This window comes from Amborella trichopoda, chromosome 13 (genome assembly GCF_054954075.1).
Source record: "Amborella trichopoda isolate Santa Cruz 75 chromosome 13, AtrichopodaSantaCruz75HAP2 v2.0, whole genome shotgun sequence".
In the NCBI taxonomy this organism is placed as follows: domain Eukaryota; kingdom Viridiplantae; phylum Streptophyta; class Magnoliopsida; order Amborellales; family Amborellaceae; genus Amborella; species Amborella trichopoda.
The window spans coordinates 913,523-926,207 of record NC_142348.1 but is presented as its reverse complement, the minus strand read 5'-3'; the positions used below and the strand labels follow the sequence as shown (position 1 = coordinate 926,207).

The 12,685-nt window shown below is 36.8% G+C and overlaps 1 protein-coding gene and 1 pseudogene across 5 annotated transcripts; one reads left to right on the top strand and one right to left on the bottom strand.

Annotated features, from left to right (window-relative positions):
* Positions 1-276: 276 nt before the first annotated feature.
* On the top strand, positions 277-7,096 carry LOC18437440 (3-hydroxyisobutyryl-CoA hydrolase 1). 4 transcript variants are annotated; one of them, XM_011626272.3, is made up of 14 exons: positions 277-459; positions 1,761-1,841; positions 2,284-2,352; positions 3,000-3,063; positions 3,292-3,371; positions 3,491-3,574; positions 3,867-3,951; positions 4,536-4,621; positions 5,045-5,166; positions 5,435-5,495; positions 5,832-5,930; positions 6,300-6,401; positions 6,572-6,613; positions 6,835-7,096. In XM_011626272.3, exons 1-14 carry the CDS (start codon positions 421-423, stop codon positions 6,973-6,975), a joined length of 1,155 nt encoding a protein of 384 aa, XP_011624574.1. In that variant the 5' UTR covers positions 277-420; the 3' UTR covers positions 6,976-7,096. The 4 variants fall into 4 exon arrangements, 3 of the variants coding, with proteins under 3 accessions (XP_011624574.1, XP_088712218.1, XP_088712219.1); XR_016047848.1 differs by lacking the exon at positions 5,435-5,495; XM_088856092.1 differs by lacking the exons at positions 5,045-5,166; positions 5,435-5,495.
* Positions 7,097-7,127: 31 nt separating this feature from the next.
* Positions 7,128-11,877, bottom strand: LOC105420913 (pentatricopeptide repeat-containing protein At1g08070, chloroplastic pseudogene; annotated as a pseudogene). The gene has a single exon (XR_016047847.1). The product of XR_016047847.1 is annotated as a pentatricopeptide repeat-containing protein At1g08070, chloroplastic pseudogene (transcript).
* Between the last annotated feature and the right edge of the window lie 808 nt (positions 11,878-12,685).

Sequence of the window (12,685 nt, the reverse complement as noted above, 5' to 3'; positions counted from 1 at the left end):
ACCAAATAATATCTCATTGTTTATTGAGATTAAGTCTGAGCCATCGAACTAACACCAACGTTGTCAGATTCGCTTCATTGTATTATTCGATTTGGTGAGAAAAATAAAGCAATTCGATGTTTCTGTCAATTCGGATGAAGATTTCATATTTTTTTAATTTAATATAAATAAATTAGATATTTATATATAATATATATAAAAATAATAAAAAATTTAAAAATTTAAAAAATGCGTTTATAATGGTTATTTATTTATTTATTTATTTTTTATTGACCGAAGCTTCAACCTCTGACCGAAGCTTCCGAATCCATCCTAGTCTGCCCTAAGAGGGTTACTTTAAAAACAGGGGAAAATGTACAAGTTTATGAGCTCTCTCTCTCGCTTTTCCCGTAATTGAATTGCTCTCTGTCTAGGGGAATCATGGGATCCAAGAATTCGGATTCTCTAGAAACCGAACAGGTAATAAATTTCAAGGTTTACTTTTTAGGTTATGTCTCTGCTCATATGGATCACTGTGCCGTTAAATTTCTCTCTTCGGTCAAGCTATGAATCTTTCTTTAATTTTCTATGGTTTCTGTTCATGGGTTTGTTCTGAAATAGAGTTTATGAATACTTTGGAATTCGTTTCTTCTTATTTCTTTTTGTATGGTTCATTTCTGTGAATTTTATCATTTTACAGCGAAATAAGAAATTTTCATCTTTTTTTCAGTAGATTCGGTGAATGGCCAGATATTTTTCTGAAAAAAAAGTTGTTGCAATATTTCTAAATTGGACTATATATTTAACTCGTTCTCTCTTTCTCCAATCATACTCGTTGACTCGTATTAATTCTCACTATATTAAACAAAATGGTTTTGCTCTTATATTGAAAGAAAATATTTTGGTCAATTTTCTTACTCTTCAAAGTTTGAAGTTTGAACTAATTGGAATTGTTTTGTCCATTTTCAGTTAACCCCCCACATAATATATATATATATATATATATATATATATATATATATATATATATATATATCTTGGGGTACATTTCTTGTGGTTCTTTTTTATTTGGTTATTCTTTAACATTCCCTTGTCTTCTGCCCTTCGAGGGCAGTATTTTTTGTACACTGTAATATCTCTTTTACCTTAATGCCAAGTTAACAGATTAAAATGAAAAAAACATTCCCTTGTTTTCATGGGAAATCGTAGATTGGTTTCTCAGTATGAGTTCATGAAGATTTCTTCATAAAACTTTTGGATTCGAGGTGCTAGTTCTATTGAAAGGAAATTGTGAAATCTTAAGGCTTTGGATTACACCCAGCATACATATTAAATTCTAAAAAAAATTACATTTCTTTTTCATTTATGTGGTTTTTGGAGGCTATGATGAACTTCTTGATTTCTTTTTGTCCTTTTTTTTTTTTTTTTGCTGTTTAAAAGCGTTTGTTGGATATGCAACAATGCTGTTAGTTGCATCTTAACAAGGGGCATATGCCCCTCCTTTGGCAACCTACAGCAAAGCGATAAAAACTTAAACTAGAGCAGTATAAAATAATGTCTAGAATGGTTAATGCTTGAATGTAATATCATATGTAGAGTGCTTGAGTATCTGAAGTATGTCATTTGTTACAAAATGTGATTGTACTTTTGTTGATATTTGGGAAGGTCCTATGGTGCTACGCATGATCATTTCTTGTGAAACGATAACTTCGTTACTTTCAGTAATATTTCATTACACGGGCTCACCCCTTCTTTTCTTTTGGATAATTTTGGCTAAACAGATATTAATAGAAGGAAATTCTAATGTGAGGATATTGATACTAAATAGGCCTTGGCAATTGAATGCTCTGTCACATCAAATGGTATGTTCAAAAATTTTCTTGTAGTGGTTGCTTCTTTATTATCATATGTTTCTCCCATGGGTCTTTCATGGTTTCTTCAAGGCTTATTTCATTTGGGATTGGTGTTGTCTTATATGATTATTCATCAATGTCATTAGTCAAGTTCTTTTGTTAATGCTTTTCACTTGGAATGCATCTTTCATAATCTAAGCTGATTTAGTGCAATTTGATATCTTTTCAAACTATTCTTCTTGGATCTAACTGACAAAATAAGGAAGTGAAATACGTTCAGGCTCATAAAAAACACGATCTTTCAAGAAATTATCAAGGCTTTCTTGCCATGGTAATTAACTCTAAAAAATATAGCTTACTCGAAAAGATGGAGCCTCTTGAATATCTATGGCATTGTCTTCCCTGTCTGACAATGCAAATTATCATGATGCCCTTGATGATTGATTTTCAGATATCTGGGTTACTAGAGAAGTTCCTAACCTATGAGGAGGATCCTAATGTCAAACTATTAATTGTTAAGGTATGGCCCTTTTGGAATCAAGTTCTTTTCTTCTATTTATTTTTTATTTTTTCCTTTTTTTGACGTGTTAGTATAGGTAGGAATGGAAGCCAAGATGTCAAGTTGTGGCTCTACCGCTCTGACTACCCGGGTCTTGGGTCCATTCCTCTTTTGGAGCGAAGTTCTTTGATTCATAGCACCAAATAGTGACAATCTCTCAGTTAACAACCAGTAGAAATAGGACACTTACTTGGTAGCTAGCTTGAGTTCCCATGAAGCACAATGAAATTTCAATGTGTTGTAAGCAATAGGTATGTCTCCTAAATGCATCTTTTCCATTTTATTTTTTTTGCATAAAAAGATATTTTTTTGTTGTGAATCAAATGACAAACATGAAATACTGTGCATGTCTTAGTTTTCTCCCCAAATAAAATTCCTCACCTCTGATTTTGTATGGCAATAAAAAAGAAATGAGGAGCAAAGAATACTTAGTTGCTGGAATCCCACTGGCAACTAACATTTCCACCCAGAAAATAAGCTTCCTTGGCAATTCCCAAGGAGAAAATTATCGTTGTGTCCATCCCTGCTCCATTTCAGAAGACTTATGATGTATTTGTTGAAAATTTAATCGTGCTCTCTCTCTCTATCTGTGACTTTGATGTTTGCAGGGACAAGGGAGAGCATTTTGTTCTGGTGGTGATGTTGCATCTGTGGCTCGCTTGGGCAATGAAGGTAAAACCTTTTTGTGATTCTCAGTTGGCATATGATATTTTAAAGAATATGCCTATTGGTTTAGAGTTTAGACCCCTGAGTTACAATAGTAGTTCTTCAATGTACTTATTATAGTATTAATTTTCTAAGTACTAAGTTATTTTGTAATGAGCCAACATGCTGAGATTTCTTCGATCATTTCATATTTTACATTGACTGTAGAAGATTCCACCACTTTTCCTATGTCAGGTCGCTGGGATTTGGCTGCGAAATTCTTTTGGGAAGAATATGTCTTAAATTTTACCTTGGCAACAAATATGACTCCCCAGGTAAGCTCATGCACCGTTCCTTTGGCAGTGTTTTTTTTTAGCTATATAAAATAAAATAAAATTCCTTTACATGGCCAAGTCTGAATATATATTCTTCATAATGAAAAACATCATTGAAGGTTTCACTTCTCAATGGGATTGTGATGGGAGGTGGTGCTGGAGTTTCCATACATGGGAGGTTCCGAGTTGTCACAGAAAAAACTGTACTTCTCTATCTTTGTCTTTTAATCAACATTTTATGCTCTACTTCGCTGGAATACTGATCTCTTAGGAAAAAGTATAACCTTACATTGTGTTAATGTGAAATTTAACATGTCAAGTATTTCAGGTTTTCTTTGTGAAGGAGTATGCTATTATTTGCTCTATATGTTCCTGTTAAAAGTCCTATATTGGTCCTGTTAATTTTGAGACCATGTGTCATTCTAGGTTTGGTGTTTTGGGATTTATTTGTTCAGTCTTTATGATTGATCTTTTTAAGGATTTTATGTCGCATAGGTCTTTGCAACGCCAGAAACATCGCTTGGACTCTTTCCTGATGTGGGTGCAACCTATTTTCTACCTAGGCTCCCAGGTTTCTTAGGTACAATTTCAAACATAAACATTGTTGTTTTCTGTTCTTCATATCCATCTTGGGTTTTTTGGGTTCTCTCGGATAGATAAAAATAGGACGAAGGATCATATCCAGTTTCATAGGAAGTGTAAACAAAGGGCTGTGTAACTTTAAAAAAAAGGAATAAGGAAAACATTCAGAAACATATAATAAGAGAAGGCTGTCCACAAGTTTCCAACTGAGAGGTGCAAAAGAAGAGAAGAGGATGATGAAGGGAAAAAAACGACTGTTACTATATTGAGATTATCCTGATGGCCCTTTGCACCAATACCAGGAAATAATAGGAATGTCAATCCTCCATTTCTTGATATTTATGGAAATACATATTCAGTTGAAACCCTGACTTGTTGGTGTAGAGAACCACGTACTTCATCATATCTTTAGTTATTTTTATTATAACCTCTATTATGTACATTAATGGTAGATAGAACATGGGAGATTTCTGCATAAAGAGTTTATCTCTATTATGTACATTTATGGTAGATTGAACATGGGAGATTTCTGCATAAAGAGTTTATATTTCTTGATAATGTATGTTAATTCTCTCTGGCTAGGTGAATATGTCGGCCTCACTGGTACAAGATTGGATGGTGCCGAGATGCTTGCATGTGGCCTGGCAACGCACTTTGTCTTTTCCTCGGTACCTTTCTTCATATTTCCTCCACCTTTTAGCTTTATTGTTTTCCTCTCTGTTTTTTCTTTTTTTAAAGGACAGGTCATACCAAGAGATCACTCATTCTAGTGGTAGTCTGGTACTCTTACTTTGGCACCAGAAAAGTAAATTATAACCCACTGGACTATTGGAATTCATAGTCTATCCATTAGGGTCATCATTCTCCATTGAAATGATGGATAGTGGTGGAGAGTGGGACTACCAGCATGAACCCAACTGGTGTGTCTCACTGATTGTCCATCACCCTCGTTTATTTCATCGTACAGTGATGACCCCAGTGAACTATGGTTTCTTACACCACACTTTACCATGTTACAATGCCATGTTGATTTTCCATTTTTGCATAGCTTATGATGTCACTGTGGTGGCTTGCTTTTTGTCACTGAACAGAAATTGGCTTCCCTAGAAGAGGAATTGTCTAAGGTGGATACCTCCAACCCAGATATCATTTGTACTGTTATCGATAGGTTTTCGCAAAAAGTGCCTTTGAAGGAAGGCAGTGCTTTCAGGAGGCAAGATCTCAATTTATTCTTGAACTTTTCTTGATTGAGATGACAGTATTTTGCTCTCCTCTGTGCACTTGAGAATTTTTTCATTTACCTTTTTTAATGGTTCAAAATAGTAGGATAGGCCTCTCGGAACATGACCGTAGCAATCCATGTGCGTGTCTTTTGCTTTGTTTTTTAAATAAATGATATTGAAATGTATGTAACTGATTACTTGTATGGGAGCATTATTTCCTTGGCACATGCTGAATATCTTTTACGGTGGTTCTTGCAGACTGAATGTTATCGATAAATTCTTCTCTCAAAGAACAGTTGAGGAAATTCTATCTGCTCTTGTATGTAATTTGAAGAGCCGACTAATCTCTAATTTGGGAGTATGGAAAACCATAGTTCATTAGGTTCATAAACGTTTACTGCAATGATGGATGTTGATGGGCAGTGGGATCCATTATTGGGGTCGTATCCTGTTCTTGAGTGGTCTCTATTTCCTCTACTGTTCAGTATTTGATCAACCACTGATGATCCCAGTGGACCTAGAGTATATGATAGTCTATTGGATTGCAGTATAATTTTATAAGTTTCATGGTTTATTATCTAGTTTTAATAGCAGAAAAATATTCACTATGGAACCCCTTTTAGGTTTTTAATCTGAATGTTACCTTCATGTTTAGGAGAAGGAAGCTGCCAATGGAGCAGATGCATGGCTTTCTGCCACAATTAAGTCATTAAAGGCTGCGTCACCAACGAGCCTTAAGATTTCTCTCAGATCGGTAATTACCTGCTTCTCTTGATTGGGAATTTTGGCTGTGGGGGAACAGTTAAGATAGGACATTTATGGATGAATGGACGATCATATTTGATAGGGCAGATTGTTGCATTGGTATTTAATGATTTATTAAAATAAGAATTTGACTATCATTTGATTGTATAGGGAAAGGAAGGTAGAACAGACGGAGCAAAAAAAAAAAAAAAAGAGAAATTTGATTATCTTGGTCAGCTTAAATAAGTTTTTGTTCCAATAGGATGCCCCATAGAATCGCTACAGGGTCCTGCTTTTCTTTTTTTTTGGTTGTGAAATTCACTTTGCAAAATCTGCTAATGCTTTTTTACTTAGTATTCTGTCTGTGTTTGTCAACCAGATCAGAGAAGGTAGGCTGCAAGGTCTCGATCAGTGCCTCATCCAAGAGTACAGAATGGTTTGCCATGTCTTGCGCAAAAAATTTAGTAAAGATTTCTATGAGGTAGCCAACAATACCAGTTTTCATTCGCACTCCTCTCTCTCTCTCTATACCCCCGTCCTTTAAACATGTCAGGCTTCTGCGTACTTTGAATAAAATCCTTATTCCAGTTGTTTGAATTAGTATTCATTTATCGAAAGATGATGTCAAATAAAAGTGACATTCATTTGCAGGGCTGCCGGGCAATCTTGATAGACAAGGACAGAAACCCAAAGGTAAGATATATATCTGATTTTGATACCTGTCTGTTCTCTCTTTCGTTGTCTTTTCTTTTCATTCTACAGCTATTTAGTTATTTTTCGTTGCACATCAAGAAAGAATAAAGGAAAGCCAGGAAAGCTAGAAAATCCCACCATAAGTAACAAAAGCAAATACTTGGCATTGGAACGTGTAGTTTTGGAGTGTATCTAATATGATAAGTTCTTTTATTTTACAGTGGGAGCCCTCCAAGCTGGAGCTAGTGAGTGAGAAAATGGTCGATCATTACTTCTCCAAGGTCGATGAAGAGAAATGGAGAGATTTGGAACTCCCTCGAAGGAAGAACACAAAAGACATCTTTGCTAGACCTAGACTTTGAAGATGTTGGGGTGACACTACTACCTTATGTATGCATTATTAAAATAAGTAAAAATGTATCTTGTATTGAAGCCATGGATATTCGAGTTCTTTAATAAAATTAATTAGTTGCCCAATCTCAATAGCTGGATTTCATTGCAAGGCAGATAATTATAATTCAGTGAACTACGGAAAATGCGATGCATTAGTGTCATAGTTGTCCAATGAAATGATGGGCGGTTGTAGAAACAATGAGACCTACAAGAACAGGGTGTGTGGCCCTGTTGGCAGGCCTCTCTCTCTCTCTCAGGCTACTAGATTATAGCATGCTTTCCGTTGTAGTAATGGTTGCTTGTCTCGAACTCTTAGAAATGTCTCAAGGAATTATTTGAAAAATAATATGAATTCTAAATGAATTCTTGAAAAAGCAATATGATAATGCACAGGGTGGACTGATGCCCTCTTTTACCAAAAGTCCCGACATGAACAAGACCCATCTCTGAAATGATGGAACCTGCTTCGATCCCTTATGATAATATCCCTTTTGAAAACTCTCGAAACCAACTTAAATGCAGTGTGGCAATCCCCACAAACCCGAAGGTTCTTTAGTATCCGAATTGGATCCCCCTTCTTTGTCTTGATAAGCCCAAAGCAGAGTGCCAATTTCTCGCTATGCCAATAAAGTGAGCTTTCCTTCTCTTCCTCATCTAGATTCAACAAGACTTGAGACCTCTCTGCAACGTACCCTTCCAATTTTAATCTCTCCATGACATAATTCAGCATTGGTTCAATGCTTTCTGACTCAGGGTGCGACTTATCTCCCACTAGAAATTCATGAACAAATCCTTCGATTTCAATTATGCTACATCCCGGGATCTTTCTCACTCCTCTCTCATGCATCATCTTTCTGATGAGCTTTACATCCTCCCATCGAGTAAACCCTGCATAGATATTCGAGAGAAGCACATAATTTGCATCGTTTTGGGGCTCAATCTCAAGGAGCCTCTTTGCTGCCAGCTCACCCAACTCGAGATTGTTATGAACCCTGCATGCACCAAGCAAAGCTCCCCAAACCGCACCATTTGGTTCCATTGGCATCTTGTCTATGAGCTCCATGGCCTCAACGAGAAAACCAGCTCGGCCGAGCAAATCAACCATGCATCCATAATGCTCGATTTTTGGACTTATTTTGTGTTTCTCTCTCATCTCTTTGAATTTTTGCCACCCCATTTTAACAAGACCTCCATGGCTGCAAGCTGTTAGAACCCCAATAAATGTGATATTATCTGGCTTGATTCCCTGTTCTTGCATTGAAGAGAAGGCATTGAGAGCCTCTTTGACAAGGCCATGGTGAGCTAGGCCAGAAATCATGGCATTCCAAGAAACCAAGTCCTTTGCCTTCATGTTTTCGAAAATATGGTGAGCTAAATCAACTGACCCACATTTTGAATACATGTCTATTAGAGAATTCTGCAAATTTACAGTCAAATTTATCTGGTTTTTATCGATATAGGCATGTACCCACGTGCCAGAATTCAAATCTCCAGCCTGTGCACAAGCCAAAAGCACTGCTATCATGGTTACTTCATTGGGTCTTACACTTTCAGAAACCATTTTTTTGAACAATCTCAGAGCCTCGAAACATTGGTTATTTTGCACATAACCCAATATCATGGCAGACCAAGAGACCACATTTCTTTGAGGCATCTCATCAAACATATTTCTGGATTCATCAATCCTTCCACATTTCGCATACATATCTACCAAACAAGTCCCAAGAACCGTGCAAACTTTGAGGTCTCGGTTTTTGATATAATGATGAATCTTCTGCCCAAATTCAATGTCCTTCAATTCTGCACAGGCAGAAAGAACAGTAGCCATGGTCACTTCATCTGGCTCATAACCTTGTAATTCCATCTCAGAGAAGAGCAGCAAAGCGTCTTTAGCATAACCTTTTTGTGCATAACCAGTGATCAAAGTTGTCCATGCTATAGAATTCTTAGCACCCATTCTTCCAAATAGCTTTTCAGCTGAGTATAAATCCCCAAAATCTGTATACATTTTGATCAGAGTGGTTTCTATGTAAAGGTCTAAATTGAGTCCAAATTTAACAGTTTGGCCATGTAAGGCCTTGCCTGTTGTGAATTCCATTAGTTGGGCACTAGCCTTGAGTAATGATGGGAATGTGTAGTTATCTGGGTAAGTGATGGATTCATGGATCATATTCAAATATACCATGATTGCCATTTTTGGAAGGTTTTGAACCAGAGAAGCTCTGATAATGGTGTTCCATGCTACTACTTTGGGGTGGTCTACATAGGTGCAAACCACCATGGCATAGGCCAAGTTTCCAAAATTGGAAAGGGAGGAGATGAACTTGGCGAGGGCACCGGTGTGTTTGATGAGTCCTGTTACTGTCATTTGAGCATGAACTTGTTGGAGTTGCTTAACTTCAGTGAACTTTGTTTCTAAAAGTGGAAAGAGATGGTGGGTTTTCATAGACAGGGAGTTGCTCTCAGAAGTTGGTATCAGTTTGTGTGGAAGTGAGAGAGATGCAGACATCATACTGTTAATTGATTTGAAGATATCTGAAGAAGCTTTTAGGTCAATAGTTCTGGCTGGATATTAATATGTGCAATGATTTGAGAGAGAGAGAGAGAGAGAGAGAGAGAGAGAGAGAGAGAGAGAGAGAGAGAGAGAGAGATTGACTATATAATTTTTCTATATGGATGTCTATCGATGGCTTTGACGATGGGAAAAAGCTTTGATGATGGTAATGCATAATGATGGCTGACCTGCTAAATTTCCATGATTTCATACCATGGAAGTTTAGTATTTGCTTTAGTTTCAGCAACAATGTCGTTTCAGGCTGGCATTTTGCATGTGGGAAATTTCGGGTATGGGTATCCATCCCTCCACATATGTCTCTCTCTCTCCCCATGAATGCAAAAACCTTTCAGATAATATTATTCAAAACATTAAAAAAAAGAAGAAGATAGTTTTATTCAAAATTTGGTGCAATAGTGATTATCTCTTTCTATATTTCAGTTATAATAATGCAGATGGATATTTGTTATTGACCATCTCAGTCGTTTCATAAGAAGGATCTGAATTTAGTGTAAGGCAAAAATACAATTTATCTTGGCTAAAAGTCCTGCCTAATCCCACTAGAGAGAGAGAGAGGTGAAGAAACTGGAAGGACTTATGAGGAGATTTTTATGGGGAGAAAGTGAAAATAAGAAGAGGTTTAATTTGGTTAGCTGAGAAAAGGTGTGTATACCAGTCAAGTGATGAATAGTGTGTTACTAACCAAGTGGTGGTGGAGATGTGCGGTTGAGAAAGATCAGTTATGGAGATGTATCTTGGGGGAAAAGTATTGGATAGATAAGGAGCATGCCATCATGCAAAGGGGAATAACAAAAAAAGGGGATCATTGATTTGAAAAGGAATTGTATCACATAGACATTTCTTCTTGAGTAATATGAGGACGCAGATTGGAAAGGGGACCGCTTTGAAATTTTGGCAACAAAAGTGGATAGGAGACATACCATTAAAGAAACCCAGTTTCCAAATTTGTTGCCAAAGCAACTTCAAAGAGTAAAATGGTGTCTGAGATGATAGAAGGAAGTGGTTAAAGAACTAATTGGGATATAAGATATTCTTATAAACGAGTAAATGAGATTGTTGCTGAGGAATATATAGTGTCTTGTGTTACTACAACAACACTACCATTGTCTAGGAATGGAAGATAAGGTGATATGGAAGCCAAATAAGAAAGGAGCATTCACGGTGGGGTCTGCATATAAGCTAGTGTTCGATGATCGACATACATGGAAGCGATCGACATACACGGAAGGAGTCTATTTTAGCAAGGATCTGGAAATTGCCTATACCTTTGGAGGAGATAACGGCTTTTATATAGTTGTTGTCATTGAGGAAAATTCTAACAATTGATGTGTTAAGGAAGAGAGGCAAAATACTGCCAAATGTATGTATAAATGATGAAGAAACAGCGGACCATTTATTTGTGCACTGTAGTTATGCAATGATTGTTTGGGAGTGGTGTCTAGCGTGGCTTGGGTTGCAATCTGTAATGTCCTTAGAAGTTGATGGAATTTTTTTCATAGTGGAATGTAGAAGGAGTTTACACAAAAGGAAATATGTTTTGGAAAGCTGCTGAAGTAACTGTAGGAGTTATGGAAGGAGAGAAATAAGATGCTTTGAAGATGTTATTAAAATAACTTATGAAATATGTGAGAAGATTAGGGTGGTTGCTGCAGAGTAGTTGTCGATAAAAGATGACTGGTGGGGCGTTTCTAGAATGGACCTTACGTATAATGCTCATATTGTACTCAGGGATATATCTATTAAGAAGTTAAGAGTGGGGATTTAGGAAGCACCTTCAGATGGATGGATTTAATTGAATTTTGATGAGAGTTCTTTCAGGAACCCAGGTGGTCTCATTAGAAATAATAATAGTGTGGTGTTGAAGAACTTTTATGGTCTTATTGGTGAAGTAACGTCTAATGAGACTGAGCTGAGATCTGTGCTTCAAGGTGTAAATTTAGCTAAAGAGTTCAGTATGGAATTGGTGGTCAAAGGGGATTCGTTGAATGTGATTAGATGGCTTAAGAAGGAAATGGAATGTCCATGGTTTTATTGTGACATGCTAAGAGAGGTACAAGATTGTTGTGCTAAAGTGGAATGTACTTTTGTACATGCATATCGCGAAAAGAATTCTGACGCTGATAACCTTGCCAAAAATGGGGTTTACTGTGGAAGCATTCGTGGTTGTATAGATATGGTTTTTACTGTTTCCTACTTTTATTGTTTGTGATTGTAGTATATAGTGTTTTTTGGCATTTGAGATTGTTGTATTGATTGTACTCTGGAATTTAATCAATAAAATTGTTACCTTCTGTGAAAAAAAGAGAGAAAGAGAGAGTGATTAAGATTGATATATAGAAACTGGTGGGGGGGGAGAGTGTGGGGGAGAGGGGGGGGGGGAGGTGAGGAGGGGTGGGGAAGAGAGATTAAAAACTGAGCCACGACTCAAATTGTGCCAGATAAAATAGTTTGGAAACATGAAAATTGATCATCTCCTCCTCAATTGTCATAAATATGAAAAAGAGAAAATAAAGGTAGATTTTAAGCCTTAAAATGGGTCGATCTTGCAGCATATTTTGTGGACTATTCATTTCAGGGCTTCACAAATCCACCAGATTTGCACCACTTTTGGAGTTTCAATTTCCATATGCAGGGCCAAAAATAGATTTGCAGGCTGTCGAAAGGGTTTCTAGCACTGGAACTGCATTTTGCGACGTGGTTTTGAGTTGCAGCTTTACCAAACGTTGTAAAGCCATGGCACTACGAAAACTGCACCCTTTAAGTTATGCTTGCAATAGTTCACGTGAAATAAAATGCATAGTTGTCACTTGGGAAAATGTTCAAGTCATGACTTGTATTACTATATGCATAAATGAATGGGCACACATATATGTATGAACTAGATGCAAGGATACAAATGACTATACATACATACATGCAGTATATATGGACCTACATCTATGTATATATCTTTGTTCATATGTACGTGTATCCGTACCCATGTGGGCATGGATAGGAGTATTAGCATCTGATGTGGATGGGTGTGTGAGAAAAATCAACATCAAATGTAGCATTTGAGACCAGACACATCTGTAGATCATCTAGAAGCAGTGAGATGGGGGAGG

Excerpts from the sequence above, each read along its gene's own strand:
- LOC18437440 (XM_011626272.3), top strand. The coding sequence starts at position 421 with ATGGGATCCAAGAATTCGGATTCTCTAGAAACCGAACAG. Across the intron at positions 1,842-2,283 it reads ATGCTCTGTCACATCAAATG|ATATCTGGGTTACTAGAGAA; the intron begins GTATGTTCAAAA and ends ATTGATTTTCAG. Across the intron at positions 3,952-4,535 it reads TAGGCTCCCAGGTTTCTTAG|GTGAATATGTCGGCCTCACT; the intron begins GTACAATTTCAA and ends CTCTCTGGCTAG.